The sequence below is a fragment of the Beta vulgaris genome, chromosome 1, assembly GCF_026745355.1.
Source record: "Beta vulgaris subsp. vulgaris cultivar EL10 chromosome 1, EL10.2, whole genome shotgun sequence".
In the NCBI taxonomy this organism is placed as follows: Eukaryota; Viridiplantae; Streptophyta; class Magnoliopsida; order Caryophyllales; family Amaranthaceae; genus Beta; species Beta vulgaris.
The window spans coordinates 54559612-54576673 of NC_079202.1; the positions used below are offsets into that span (position 1 = coordinate 54559612).

The window sequence follows — 17062 nt, forward strand, 5'->3', positions numbered from 1 at the left end:
ACAAACATTAATTACATCGATTGAAGTGTGATTATGCCATAAATTCCTAAATTCATAATATTCTAACTAGGAAATGTACTTAATATTTATTTGCAATCCTGGAAGAGATGCTCATGTAACATTGAAACACTTCATGCTATATCTAAAGAGGAATGTACTGATTATAACCACTGGGAATCTGGGATCAACGCACACGTCCACTATCATTCATCATCTTAGCTTGTATTCATCCTATATTACTCAAAACAAATATGCAAAAAAAGAAGCTTGTATTCATGCTCCTACGTACGTACCTCACCATGCATCATGGAGTAATTCATTAATCATCAAAATTGTACTACATATGACCTAAAAGTACGTACATACGTTGTTCATGCATAGGCTACTTTTCTTTACAACTGCTTAATATCGAGAGTAAAGAAGTTACAACAATAATGGGCATTATATCATATCATTATACACATTAATACATTATTATAAATTATAATAGAATCAATAAAAGCATGATATATTTCAATTTGAATTTGATTTTTAAAAGGAGGAAAAACATTGATCATGCTCAGAAGAGCTGGAATCATCACAAGGAGAGTGATTATGCCTGCCTTCATATGTAGTTATTACCATTCGACAATCTTCAGACAGCCTTTCCACTCGTTTCTTCACTCTACAATTGCTATGAGTACAGCGGTAGTAACTCCTATATATTTTTCACCCAACAATAATACTATATTATCATCATAATCCATAAGCCAACAATACTGATATATGTGAGAGTTTACAACGATAAAATGCATTTCTTCACAGCAAATTTGATCTTATTCCCATGGGTATAATGTCCATCTTGTTCGCGAAAGTACAGATAAATCAGAATTTTTTTTTAAAAAAAAAACTTGATGAGCTAGTTGTTTTTTTATCCATACGAGCCACGAAGGCAATACAAAGTACAAAGAAAGGAACGGAGATTCGAACCTATGACCTATTGTTCATAACACTTCAATCTTAACCATTAGGTCAATATATCCTTGGTTATGAGCTAGTTGTTAAATATGATGATAGTAAGACGATGAATGCCAATTAAGTTCTCAAATATAGGTGTACCCGGGAATTCCTTAAATGAGTCTTAAAATTCCTACTCAGGAAAACGAGTTCAGAAGTGATACCATTACTCTATTACCTCAACCTCTAGTATATATATATAGGCTCATTCTATATCCCACATTTTTTTTCTTGGCACATAACTAGCTACTACAGTATAATCCACTAATATGCATCAAATGCAAATGAAAAAACGTTAAGTTCACTATGTGGCAAACAGAAAAAGACATGAAATGAAGTGAGATGCATAATGGAATATGAGACCATTTACAAATTTTACACTATTTTATACATGCAACAGACTAAATAGTGTAAGACAGTAAGGCTGTAACTTGTAAGGGTATCCATTAGAAGTTAGAACGTACCAAAAATCATGATTAGCTGAAACTTTTTACGAAGAAGTATATAGAATCAACTGCCAACTGATATAATGCACTTGTTGACTGAAATTGGTGTAAGATAGATTCTCATCATGCAATAAAATTACAAGGACTAAAAGACGAGCTATGCTTGCGCGCACGCCCACTAATATATAATGAGAGCTGTAGTCGGTACAATGATCCATTATCTTGGGTTAGTACTTTGAATTTTTTTCACCCAAGTTAAAAAAAAAAGAAGTATAGATGAAAAGATTGACCAACAAACAAGTTAATAAATAGGTTAGCTTAGCTTGTAGACTTTTAGAGGATGTTTGGTATAGAAAAATTTGGTATAGGAAACGGATTCAAATAAGTGTTTCTGTTTCTAATTGTTTAGTATGAGTGTTAAGTAACAAATATCGTTTTCGGAAGGATTCACAATCCTCCCCCCCCCCCCATTTGTGACCCTTATCAAACTAATGGAAACAAATCACGTTTCCTTCCTCAATCATAAACTTCTCAATTGTTTCCATTCTACTAGGATACCAAACAACTATTAAAGATAACAATTATTATTTACATTTTCACTCCTTATCCAAATCCTTTTCATTCCGTTTTTATTAATCATACTAAATGCTCCCTTAGTATGGATTGTTCAGTTTTGTTATGCCTTAATTTGTTTTATTTTGCTAAGTAGGTAAGTTAGGTGAAACTTTGTTAAAAAGGGTTTTAAACATTGAAAAATTTATAGGTCAACGATAAAATATCGCTTGATATTGACGTGTGAATAAACTTATACTCCCTCCATCCCATAGTATAGTGCCTATTTCATTTTTGATGGGTCAAACTTTAAAATCTTTGACCAAATATTCTCATTTGTATATATAAAAAAAACATATTCACATGGGATCTTGTTAGATTCGTCTCAATGTGTAGTTTAATAATATCAACTTTTTATATTTTTTATTAATACGGAATTGAAGATATTAAAGGTCAAAGTTACGTCGTGAAGACCGTGTAAAAAAGAAACAAGCACTATATTATGGGACGGAGGGAGTATGATTAAGAATGGACGTACAATACCTCTTTTTCTATATGTTGTAGCACGGTTTTTAACATCATCTTAATAATAATGTATCCCTTGCTCTATTTTTCAATTAGTGAAAATCATGTGTTAACTGCTACTAGGGATTCTAAAATTAGTGTATGCCTACATTAATTACTAGACCTAATTATTGTCTTTCTGTCTCTCTCTCTCAAGAATAATCCGTGGTGCTAATTACTATACCTAGCTAATTATTATCTTTCTGTCTGTAATCAAAACTACTCATCAATTACCAAAACTCCAAAAGCAAGCCATGCAAACAATCATGTAACAACTATCCCATCGACTTGTCAAGAGATAAAGCTATGTAATAATGGTCATTCTAATATTCACAAATTGAAAAAAGTAGATTTAGAACATTCAATTGATTATTGCACACTTTAGAAATCAAAATTAGGGATCTTTCGACAGATACATTGTTAATTGAATGAGAGCACGTATAATATGGTTGACTAAATTAAACGGTATAATAATTGCAAAAATTAAGGGTCAAAAGTCATCTATGACAAAAACTCAAATAAAGGGTAATGGGAATATATCATAGAATAAAGATTACTCAATCTGTTTTAAAATATAAGGTATCTAAATATTTAGACAAATAAGGTGTCTATATATTTCAACAATGAGAATTGACAATTGTGTTTTCTCATATTTTTTATATTCCTATTTGTTCATCTTGTTTTTTTTATCTATGAGAATAATTTAAAAAGTTTTTCCTATAAAAAATATTAAGTAATATGAAGAACAAAAAGTAAGAAAGAAGTTTTAAAAAGTAAGGGAGAGGTTTTAAAGAGTAAGATGTAAGAGAGGGGATGTAAAATATGCATTTACCTTGGTTTTTTCTCATATTTCCATATAAGACGAACAAATAGGAGTGGAGGAAGTAATTGAAAAAAATTACAAAGATACATTATATTGTCAAATTCATATATCAAATAAAATTTCAAAATTAGAAAATTCAGTAGTCAAACTTATTTCGCTTAAGATGACATAAAAGCCTTATAAATTTAGACAAAAAGAGCGTAACCAAGAATTACAACATGCATTTAACATGGTTCAAATGATCAACTTAACTTAACAATTAGGAAATTTTGTAAAAAGAAAAATTTAAAAGGTTCAATTTTGCGAAATTTTTTTATAAAGCATTCTTTGTAAAAAGAAACCACAAACTTAATTTTTCTTGCAAGAAGAAACCCATTCTCATTTTTCGGTGTGTTTTTTCTCAATCACAACGACCCTTCTATTTTTCTTTAACCCCCTATTTCCACTAACTGCAGCACCACCCCTATAAATCTCAAAAACCACACCGAAAAATGGAAATAGGTTTTATCTTGCAAGAAAAATTAAATTTGTGATTTTTTTTTTGCAAAGAACGATTTAAAAGGTTTTTTCTCGCAAAATTGAACATTTTAAAAGGTTTTTTTTCATAAACTTTTATTTCAAATAAGCTTTCTTATTCAAACCTAGTAAGCAATAACATTATTGTTAATTAAGTTATATATGTTTTTTTTTGCTCCAAATTAAGTTATATATGTCATGTGCATATAAAATGAAGTCATTAATTAGTTGCTGACATTTTTTTTTCTCTATACATTGAAATAAAAAAAAATTCTCTATACACCCGGATTTACCTAAAGCATGATACACTTGCTCAGAAATTTTCTGCAAGATATGTTTTGCATATGACTGGACATAAATGGAGAATATGAGAGGGTGCATGCATTAAATCTGGGTGTAGGATGCAAATTGTATACAAATTAAAGAAAACAAATAATATTGCATTGGTAACATAAGTAATATTGATTTAGATTGACCATGACTGAAGTGATTGGTAAATAAATTAGGGTTGAAGTGATCTCAGCAGTATAGTCATTAGTAGTGATATAGGCCTACTAAGCACACATGCTAAATAATTAGTTCACAATATGAAGCAACTACACCTTTTTGCCTGCACGAGAAGCAATCTAATTAGCTAAAACAATGATGCTTATGTTGATCATACATCTATTAATTGGATAAGTAGGTAATAAGAAATGTTGCCAAATTCAAAAGAAAAAAAAAAAGGACAGGAAATAAATAAAAATAGCATTCTATATTTCTATGTGTATGTGATCTTCTGTTATAGCGTAACAACATTAGATACATTTCTAGCTCTATATATATCAGTATATATGCGTATAAGGGCATTATAGCATGCATGGAGTATTTGCTTATCCATGTGTTCCACTTTCTCATCACTTGCAAATTGCAATACACTACGCATATATGATATATAGTGGTCCAGATTCTCCACAATTACATTATGTGTAGTACGACAGTATATTACGAGTGTTTCTCTTAATCATCTCTCCCACCCAAAAAAACAGTATGTATGGACTACTATGGAGTAATGGAGGACTTGGTAGTTAGAGGCATAGACCCGTCCCATCGATCACTATAGCGGCCTCGGACGAATTATTTGAAAAAAAAAACTGATGAGATTGATAATCTCGCAGAATATATCTAATGCAACCGTTGTATATCTTATGTGGTGCTATTAGTCGCGTTTTAACTAATTCAAGACGCGTAAAATGGACAATGGCTGAATGGCATATTTGCAACCTTAAGATCATAACAGTTCTGTTTTTGCCCACAAACTAGCTATTTGTCACTTTGCAAACACTAGAACTAAGTCACTTGAACTATATCACTAGAACTCTCCTATAGTCCTATCTACTAGATATTTAATTCCTCCATGAAGTGCACCACTTTTTTCAAAGTGAAAATCTACATTTTTATTGAGATGATCGTCTTGTAGATCCTATTGTCCATCGATCGACCAACAAAACAAAATTACCTCAACACGATCGCGGTTCAAACTCATAAAGAATCACCTCAAATTGGTATTATATATCATCCACTTGATTGAGGTAAAAATTGTAACAAAATCATGAATTCGTTCCCTCTTCTAATAAGAGTCACTTCAATTATTATTTTTGCTCGTTTAACAATAACTCTCACTTATATCTCTTGTCTTATTATCTCATGGGAGTTCTCATCCCTCATGATCAATCACATATTTCCCCAATTCGATTTCATTAGTTTTACTTTACATACACCCAGCAATTAAGGTCGTCTAACGAGCTACTGAGGTAGCATCTATCTATCTATATTAATATTTTAAAAAGCATGCCTAAACAAGACATTGTACCACGTATCACTTTGTTTTTGAGTGTTTACTTCATGTAATCCACATATAATAATAAATAGAAAATGCATGTCATAAGATTTGATCCCATGACTTCAAACTTATATACTAAAGTCCTAATCGCTAAACTAAGTTATGTTTGGTTATATGATAATGTTAAAGTAAAATATTAATAAATGAAAATCATAATTACCCGAAACATAACTCAAACTTAAAAACTAGTTTATATATGCATATCTCGCGATAACACGGGTAATGTGGAGCTACATAAATATATTTACTAATATATAAAATCAATTCGTAATTCATCATTTTTTTTTTTGGTTTCTGTTTTCCCCCCTATCTTTTAGATGGTTTAATTCAATAGAGTAAGATTTACGTATAGTGCACACGTACAAACTCATCAAAACCTCAACAGATTAACTAAATCGAGCAAATAAAATCAATAATAAGTAAAGGATATGTGCTAAGACAGCTAACTACCTTGGATGAAGACTATTTTTGACAACTTTCTGACCATACTTGCGCCACTTGTAACCATCATCAAGTACGTCAATATCGCTTCTTGTTTGAAAACAAAACCTTGGTTCCCTCAGTTTCCTTCTTATCTTCATCTTGTTTTTCTCTGAGGTTGAGCTCTTCCACCTTCAGTTTGAACACCCATTAATTATATAACTAGTTTTTAGATTCAGATTATGTCTCGGATAATTATGTTTTTTATTTATTAATATTTTACTTTAAAATAATAACATCAAGTATAATATGGTTTAGTGGTTAAAACTTTAATATATATATATATGATTATGATCACGGGTATACAATGTATTTTCTATTTTTTTATTATATGTGGATTATATGGAGTTAAACACTCTAAGGGAAAGCACCACGTGATATCATTCCTTATTTGGAACGTTTTTTAATATATTAGTATATATTACAATGCGGCAATGTCAATATATTACATGAGTAAACATTTAAATGTCTACAAACTTGTTTTTTTTCAACAAATTATAATTAAATACATGATTCTAATTAATTGTTCCATGTTTTCATACCATTATATGTCCACTTAATAATAAATATTATTGGTCCACATTATTAAATTTAACAAACTTCTTATTTTAAAAACAATAAATAAGACAAAGAATAATTGACAATAACCAATAAGATTAAGTGACACAAATAATAATATGAATAAGTGGGTTAGAAGATTTTTTCTAAATTACCTAGTACATCTATATAACTAACATGTAAGATATAGTATGTCTGAACTATAGATTGAATAAAAGTGTATGAACTTGCTAATTATTAAAAAGAGAAATTAAAGTTCAGAAAACATTAATTTCACACATTTTTCTTTTACTAAATATATTTGAGAGATACGTATACATTAGAAATGTACACAGAAAATTAGGGCAGTCTTTTTTATTAAGAATGTAATACATAACTTACATCTCATGCACGATAAGCTCGTGAACTAATAATATAAATCATCCCACTGCAAAAGGTTAAAAAAAACTAATATTGTTGATTAAATTTGTAGTTCAAGTTTTTTTTTCCTAGGGCATTTTAGTTTTTACATAATGTACGTAATACAGCTCCTACTAAAACTCAACATTATGTTTGTTCATATAAAGCAAACAAATGAAGCAGTAGTTTTTTTTTTTTTTTTTTTCCTTCATCAGATCGAAGTTCAGAAAGAAGAAGAGAAGAAAAAAAAAATGTTACCAAGAATGCTCGGCTTCATCGTTGCGGCCATCACCATTGGTATTGTCCCCAGCTATGGTAGCTTTGGGAGCTGACGAACCCTCCACCTAAATAATCATCATGGAAATCATTGTACACTATCAAAACACTTATATACACTATTTATAAATTATAATTAGTAGATCTAAATTACATATTAATATCAATATATCATCAAGACTCTCAGATAATAAGTAGAGTCATTCAATTCAATTTCACTACAACTATACTCCCAATGTCTCATAATATAGGCGCACTCAAAATACTTTTATATTTGATCACTCATAATTACTTTCAAGGGCTTTTATTCGCTTGACTTTTACAATTATCGATGCAAAATGTTGAGCATTAATATCTCTAATTTTTTAAAAATTTGCAAATACTACACAAAGTTGATATTGTGAAAACATAAGTACTAGATATAAATGAATTCAGCAACATATTACATGCACATGATTTTTCTTGTACATATTGTCTAAAATCGCCACCAAACAATAAGTGATAGTACAAAAGTCAAATTGTAGCGATTAAAAAACAGAGAAAGTACCATATAGGATCTTGATAACAATGTCTACTTTCAAAATATGAACGTTTTGTTACATTTATAAACACGTAATTGGAGATATAAATGCACAAAGTTTTATCGAGATTGTGAAAAGAAAAATGAAACAAATAATTTGAGACCCATGTTGCAATATACAAAGAGAACATATATGAATACAAATTTGTATGATATGAAATAGATGGAGATGTAAGATCCGTTCTATATGAAATTATGCATGTCATATGGACTAAGCTAGTAGAGCTGATTGATAGTGCTTTACTATAAATTAAACCTGCTGATCAGTAGTACTATTATTCCAAGAGTGCCTGGTGGTAACATAATCATTGAAATTACCAACAAGCCCTTTGGTGGTGGTGGTGGCGGTGGCGGTGTTTGAGAGAGGCGAGACCCGATGTTCGGCGATCTGATATGGTGGCGGTGGTGGTGGTGGTGGTGGTTGATGAGTCAAGAAGGTGGTGAGCATGACATGGTTGGAATGATCATCAGCTAATTCCAAGCTTTGAGGAAACCCTTGTAAATTTGTAGTAGTGTTTTCATGGTGGTGGTTATTGGAATGAATCAAGGACATGTGGAGGTCATAGTTTGGGAAATTGTTGTTGCTTCTAGTGTGATCTCTTTCCATGCTAATTAAGTGTCCTTTACTCTTTTTTCTTCACATGGAAAGATAGAGAGAGAAAAAGAGAGGAAACAAAGAGATCAGAAAGGTTGGGTTTCTTCAACTAGTAATGATAAAACCCTTGAAAGTAATTATGGAATATTTAGTACATACACAAGCACTTTGATATATACTATTTCGAAAAACAAAATAAAAGTCACAAACCACTGTTGTTATAAGTTCTTTTTACATTTTTTACCCATGAACAAACTAGTGAACTACTATTCAAACTTTACTTAAAGTTATATTACAAAATTTAATGGTTACACTTTTTTTCATGGTCTCAAATATATATCGATTTTTTCACCATATATCCTTGATAAATATTTCTATTCACTAAATACCCTTGTTGTTAAGTTTCTTTAAAATACATCAAAATATCCTTAATTACTAACGGCAATTAACTCTGTTAGTCATTAATCCTAATAACCCTTTTAACCCACCAACCACTTTCTCCACCCTCATCAACCCACCAATCACCTTTTCCAGCAGCCTCTGCAACCGACCACCACAACTCACGATTTTAACCACTCACCAAACCACCACCACCTAATCCACCCTCATCAACCCGAAACTGGTACTCATCTGAAACCGCTCAATCATGAACACCACTCGCTTGAAACCACATTTCGTCCAAAACCATATTCACTTTTGTCTACCGTCTCCCTTAAATATTCTCTTCAATTCATAAACCCCTTCAATAGATCAGCTGACGATGCGAGTTGAGTTATGGCATCAAGGTTGTATTTTCGATCTTCAAGATTTTGAAGCCGGTCTATTTTGGGAATTCAAATTTCGACAAGGTTCTCGATTTCGTTTTTATCAAAATTAGATCCTTGGTTCTATTTCAATGTTTGGGTTTTTGGGGTTCGATTATTGCGATTTGATTTCGATATTTGGTGGTTTAATTTCAATTTCTAGGATTTTTGGGGTTTGATTTCTAGAGTTTGGGGTCTGATTTAAATTCTTGGGGTATTGAGGGTTGACAATGGTGGGAGGTGGTGGTGGAAATGGTGCATATGAAGGTGGGTGGTAGTGGTTCTGGATAGCAGTGGCAATAGCGGGTGGCAGTGAAAACGCGGCGATCGGGTGATGGTGGTTGAGTATTGGTGGTAATGGAGAGATAATTAGGGTTTTTAGGGTTTTCGATCGTTCCCCCTGCTGTCACACTCGTGACCATCCAACAGCATTGTCTTGCCGGTTACCGAACATCTGTTCATGCCGGAATCTGCGGCCTATGGGGGTAGGGGAGGGGTGGGGCTGCTGGTGGGGGTGGAGGGAGAGCGGGGGTTGCAGGGGTGGGGGATGTTGGTGAGGGTAGGTTAGGGAAGGGTGGCTGGTGGGGTTGGGGTGGAGCTCGGGTGGTGGCGGTCGAGTATTGGTGGTTATGGAGAGAGAATTAGTGTTAATTAGGATTTTTTATGATTAACCAAGGTTAATGACTAGCGGAGTTAATCATCGTCAATCATTAAGGCATTCTAATGTATATTTAAGAAAGTCAGGGGTATAAGGAGAATTTTGAAAAAAGTAGGGTATTTAGTGAATTAAAAAATCATCAGAGGTATATGGTGAAAAAACCGAATATAGATGCATTTGACTATAAAAATATATATTTCACTATATATGAATGTATAAAAAATATTAAAAGTTGGTATATTTTGAAATTTAACATTAAAATGAATTTAATTAACCACATACGGCATGAAAATGGTTCTGGCTTTTTCACCAAATAATACCCCCGACAAATTAAAAAATTCACAATATACCCTCAATGTTTAAAAAATTTACCATATACTCTTGAGCTTTCATAAACGTGCACCAGATGCCCTTTTTCTAACTTTCGTTAACTCACTGTTAGCTTTATTTACCATTTTGTCATTATTAACCCTAAACCCTTGTTCTAAACCCTTATCCCTAAACCTAATCTAAACCCTAATTCCTAACCCTAAAATGAAAATCCTAACACTAACCTACTCATTCCCCTCCCCTCCACCAGCCCCCACCCCCTCCCCTCCACCACCGCATCCCTCACCCCCTCCCCCTTGCCAGCCGAGATCGATGGCCGAATTCGAGTTGCATTGCCACCATCGACCAACCCCGCAGCCACGGATCCCCTGAAAAAAAAAACTCCGCCACGAATCCCCTAAACCCACGACCACCTTAACCCAGCCACGAATCCCCGTCGATTTTTCTCTCTCCTCTATTATTCATTTTTCGATCTTCTTCTAAAAATTCGATTTCGAGGGGGAGGGTTCCATTTCACGCTCTCTCTGTCCTCTGTTTTTCGAGGGGTGGTGCTGGGACGCGAAAAAGGTGGCGCTTAGAGGTACGCTGGTGGTCAGCGAATGACGGCAATGCTTGTGCTGTTTTGCACTGTTGCTCATGTACCGCCGACGATGCTATTGTTGTCGTCCTCGTTGCGGCTGCTGGTGGTTCTTTCGCGCTCTTCTTCTTTCTCTTGTTTCGTTATCGTTGTTGTTGTTGTTGGTTGGGGAATTGGACGGGGAAGGGGAGGGGGAAACCGATGGGGAGGGAGTGGGAGACGGGAAACAACGATGGAGAAGGAGGGGTGGGAGATGGATTGTGGCGGTGGAGTGGAAAAGAGGAGGAGGTGTCGGGATTGGGCTGGGGTGGAGGGGGATGGGGTGGGGGCTGGCAGGTGGTTAGGGTTAGGGGTGATGTTTGGGTTATGGTAAGGGTTTATGATTAGATTTAGGGTAAGAGTTTAGGATTAGGGTTTAAATTAGTGTTAGATTAGAGTTAGGGTTAGATTAGAATTAGGGTTTAGGGTTAACAATTGGCAAAATGGTAAATAATGCTAAGAGTGAGTTAACGGAAGTTAGAAAAAGAGCATCTGGTGCACGTTTTTGAAAACTCAAGGGTATATGGTGAATTTTTGAAACATTGAGGGTATCAGGTGAATTTTTTAATTTGTCCGGGGTATAAATGTTATTTGTTATACATGTGATATTTAGAGGTCGTTTGGTTCACTTCAAATTCCATTGGAATTTGGATTTCTTAGAAAGTACAAAATAGGATAGTTGTTTGATATGCAAGAGATAAGAAATTCATGGGAAAAAGAATTTCCAAGGAAATTGAAATTCTTATGAAGTATAGAAAATTAATCACCAAATACTCCCCCCCCCCCGTGATTAGAAGTTCTTGTGTCAATTACAAATTCGTATGCTCAACTAAACACCAAAATCCCTTTCCTAGGAAATAGACAAAGGAATTTACTTCCCATGAAATAAGACTTCCCATGGGAATTAAGTTCCAGCGGTAACCAAACGAACTCTTACTATTAGTGTTTCTAACCACAAGCAGCAAAGTGCAACCATATTATAAAAAAAAAAAGAGAGAGGTACTACATAATATGACAATATTGTATTTGATATATGATTATTGTTGAGCGCATGAACAACCCATATGTGAGTGAAAGTGTTAACCATAATTAATGAATTTCAAATTAAGGGGTAGTGTTGGGATGTGTGTCCCACAATGAACAAATATATGAGTTGTGTCCAGTTTATAAGGCAAAGCGCTACTCTTCTTATTGTCATATGCTTTTAAGGTGGAACCTTCTTGCTCTAGATCTTGTAAAGCGGATTTGCGCTCCTCCGTGGTCGCGCAACCCTGACCCGTTTAACAATTATTATTTACAATCATTAATTAGTCAAAACATAATTTTATTGATATGACTATCATTATAAAGAAGTATGATTAATACTTTCAAATAAGAACCACGACGATATCTTAGAGGTGAAAATAGGCCGAGCTTTCGCTAAAAAAAAGTGACCTGTTTCGGGCCAAGAATCCCGCGCCAAAATCCACTAATTCGTGTCGGGTCATGTGTTTTTTCGGATCATTTTCATGTCGGATTTTAAATTAGCCTGGTCTAAATCACCCATGGCCCAGTTTTTTCCCAAAAATTCAGGTCGGGTCGTCCCGGCCGCGTATCGGAAAAATGTACCCAAAAACCGTCTATTTTCGAGTCGGACACATGTTGATCACCTGTACGATATCTATAAAATTACAAAATTTATGAGCACTACCGTAGTTTATCCTTGTTTAACAAATGCACCGTAAGTTTTATATAAATTCTAGAATGAGAAGGGTGCACCAAATTATAGCAAGACATTTATATAAAAGTGACTCTTTTATATAATAAAAAAAATATAACTTTTGCATAAAGATCCTCTTGAACCCAAAATGAATTGGTATTACAATTAATTAATTTTGCATCCGGTCTACATAGGTTTTGCAGTATGATATTAGCCCAATCAACATGCAAGAAAACATGAAAAAGCACACAAGATTAGTAAAAGTAATACTATACAGTAAAAATAAAGATGAGATAGAACTTGCCTAGTCAAATTGCAATATCTATATGTATGTTTTATTTGTCCATTAGAAAAAACCCTATTCTTAGGCCTGTAGAAGGGGCAAAACTATCATCATCATCATCATCATCATCATCATCATCATCATCATCATCATCATATTCATACATACTATTAAGATTTCTCTTGCTGCCTCTTGTGTGTCGCTGAAAAGACCCTCCCAACATCCATATCCTCCAAATCGCCAACAAACAGCAATAAAATTACCACTTTCAACTTTTTACCACCTTGAGCATCTAATGATAGAAGCAAAAGCAAGCAACAATTAATGTCACTTTCCAAACATATATACAATAAACAATATGTATCTCAAGACATTTAGAGAACGCAACCAAGAAGTGAAAAAAAGAGCGATTAACAACCAAAATCAATGTCGCGGAATAATATCTTTATTAGGTTAAGTGTTACTTACCAATAAGCCTATCGTAACAGGAAGCTAGAAATATTTCTAGAATAGTATTCACACTACATAAAATATTCATAAACTATTACTCCCCTCGAGTTGGAGCATGTAAAAATGTGAAATATCGTTATAACAATAGGGTCGAGCTGCTCGGCATCTTTTGGGCACTGTCTATTGCCAAGGACCATGAAGCGACGCATATTAACTTGCATACGAACTATAAAAAAGTTGTACATCTAGTTCATTGTTCCCCTCTTATAGTCTTACTAGAATTTTTTGCACGCGATGCGTGCTTGAATTTTTTTCGAAACAGAAACTCGATTTTTTCGGTATAAGAGTCAAAATTCGAATATTAGACATACAAAGTTAAATTCTATGAACAAAATAGAAATTCTATGCTTTAGTTTCTGTCACTTAAATCTCTCACCATTCTTTTTTTTTTTTTTTTTTTACTTTTCAAAGTTAAATTCTATAAACAAAATAGAAATTTTATTGAATTTATTTATGATTTCTAATATTATAATTTTTTAATTGATTTTTGAATTAACTACAGTACTTCATAAATTGTAAAGAAAGTGGACACTTTGATTTCAAGTCAATTTTTCATAGGTTGTAGTTTGTAAGTGAATTTTTAAGTTTTTATAAAGTTTTCTCATTTTAGTGATTCGCATAATGTAAATTATGCAATTTTATGATTTTAGTTGACTTGTGAGTGATTGTTATAATTTTTTTTTTGGTATTTTTGTTAGAATCCCCTTTGAGTGGTAATAAATGAATTTGTAATTTAGAATGGGAAGGGGGGCAAAATAGGCATTTCAAAAGAGGACACCATTGTTCCCCCCTTCCCTTATATAATAGAGATGTTTACAATTATGGACGGATACATAGGGGTACAGTGGGTACAACTGTACTTCCATTAATTTAGAAAAGTAGATATATATAGTTTACACATGCAGACTTTTATCAAAACTAGTGTTTGTTTCAGTGGTAAGGGAGAGAAAATTGATAAAAGAGTGTGAGGTTGCATGTTTGATTCCTGTAATCTGCCTTTCAATCTTTCTTTTGGTTTCTTACTCTTTCTTTTTTCTCAAATGTTCTTTAGCAACATTTTTTCTTCCTCTTACTCTTTCAGGCCCTCCTAAATAAAAGGAATAACTTATGTAGAAGTTAAATATGCAATTCTTAGTATACATACACCAATATGAATTATAGAAAGTTGCTAACTTATATTAAAATTGTCGGGTTATTTTGTATTTTTTTTATCTCACTTCTATGTACTTATTAAGTCATCATTTTATCTTTTAATGATCATTCACCTTATTCCATTAACATCATTAACATGATTATGTGACTTATATCAACAACAAATTTTTTTAAAAAAAATCTTCTGCAATAATTTATCTTTCAAATTTTCCTCGGAATTCAAATTCATTACCTTTATCCACATCTTGTACCGTAGCATTTATATCATATGATATTTTTTCCTTATATATTAATGGTATTTTTAGGTTAAAGTTGGCGGAATTTGGCTCCAAAAAATAAAATATAGCCAAAGATTAGGGACGGAAAAATGATGTATTTTATGAATCTAATTGCTCATTGTTTCCTAACCCCATTTTTGACTAGATCCGCTACTGTCTACAATCGATGATCAACCTACCATATCATGCTGGGATGAAAGTTGGTACTTCCACGAGATGAAGGTCCAATATTGTCCAAGGAAGCTCAACCAAATCGCGAATATCATGGCCAAGTAATTAAGGAAGGAAAGGCATCTTAGATGTGAATATAACTAGGCTTATCCCCACCCCTTACAATTGGGAAGAATTTGTATTAAGGGTTTTAGCTAGTGAACCTTAATCTATTTTATGCATACACATTTCACCCAAAAAAATTAGGTCATTTCTTTTATTTTGGCATCGTGTTAAGCAAGAGTAACATAATGCAAATTAAAAAAAAAAAAAAAACATGTTTATAACTTATATCATTTCTCCTTGAACAAATAAAACCTTCTAGGAAGGACCCCTCAAGGAGAAAGAAGTTGATCAACAAGGCCGTGGGCTTAGGAAACAATTAGGCTATAGCCTCAATTGAAGTCCTATCCTTTGCACTAATATTCATAGGTATATTAATCAATGTTCTATATGTAATTTCCTCCTTAATTTGGTTCATGAGGATCTCTACAATCTAAGCCTTCCAAAGTTCCAATTCCATAATGAATCGTTTCCAATAACTCGCCATATATATATCACTGCACAAATACCAGCTCTACAAAACTTGCTTCCTGAATCCACTAGTGTGGAGTCCCAAAATCCATCTGAAGATGTTGTTGACCTTTGTATCCCGTTTTGCTAATGCCAAGTGATTGTTTAATTTTTTTTGGTGAACAACATTAACATTTAAATTTAGCAGCTAAGGGAAAAAGTCGATTATAGTCCGATAATAGCAATTCTATACAGTATTTAGGGGGGAAGGGGAAAATGCCTAATTACATTTAGGGGTGATGACCCATTTCTACCCTCGTGGGCTAAAGTATCCGCCACTTGGTTGTTCTTCCTACTAACCAATAAGATTTTCATCTCTTGAAAATAAATAATGTCGCAGCTCCTGTAATCCATAACAATATCACTATAAAAATCATCATGTATATCATTCATGTTATTGGTAAGGTCAATAGCCTGCTTGCAATTCGAGTGTAGTGCAACATATATATAATTTGCTTCACTCCCCACATGAAGCCCTTGGCGAATTGCCATTAATTCTGCATGAAGAGAGTTAGAGACATGTGACAGATTATGAAAACCAAGACACCAATCCCCTTGTTTATCACGAATGACACCTACACAACTTGATTTAGTTTCAATGTTTACAAAAGATGCATCGACATTTACATGGACACAAGGGCAAAGAAGGTTAAACCATTTCGAAGGCATGGACACCGAGTTTGGGAGACTTTCAGGTTAACTGGTAGAATGATGCTCTTTAGCAAGGAGGGATTTGTTTAGGGTGTTTTCCAGAGAGGTGGATGATTACTTTCAAAGACAACACTAATCCTGTTTTTCCATACTTCAAAACAAATGAATAAGAACAGCGTATCCCATCTGACCCCTCTAAACTCTTCACTAAGACTAACGTGTTCTTTAACCATTCCTCAACACAAATCCCATCCCAAAAGTTTACAGGCATAGGACACATATCCCAAACATGGTGCGCTTTGACACAATCCCTAAGGATATGAATCGAATTCTCCTCAAAAGGACAAGAAGGATAAGTAGGTGTGGGGGTGATGTGTCTTAGATGTAGTAATTGGCGGTGACGAATACGATCCCACCAACAAACCAAAAGAAAAAACAAAGTTTAGGAGGCGAATTCAATTCTCAGACCCACTCCCCCTATTCTGCCAGGCCGCAGGTCCACAATTTTGTCATACACATTTGTCAGCGAGAATTCACCTCTAAACACAAAGGAAGAGAAAGAACGTTCTAGCACTATAGGAGTGGGGATTCGGAGAAGCAGGATTCAGTCCATAATAAAGTCTGGGAGGGGG

General features: G+C 33.7%; 1 protein-coding gene across 1 annotated transcript; it reads right to left on the reverse strand.

Annotated features, from left to right (window-relative positions):
- Positions 1-252: 252 nt before the first annotated feature.
- LOC104905263 (probable WRKY transcription factor 12) lies at positions 253-8797 on the reverse strand. The gene is made up of 4 exons (XM_010693736.3): positions 8329-8797; positions 7475-7560; positions 6230-6391; positions 253-697 (listed from the first exon to the last, which is right to left on the reverse strand). The coding sequence occupies exons 1-4, from the start codon at positions 8677-8679 to the stop codon at positions 532-534; spliced, it is 765 nt and encodes a 254-aa protein (XP_010692038.2). The 5' UTR covers positions 8680-8797; the 3' UTR covers positions 253-531.
- Positions 8798-17062: the final 8265 nt, after the last annotated feature.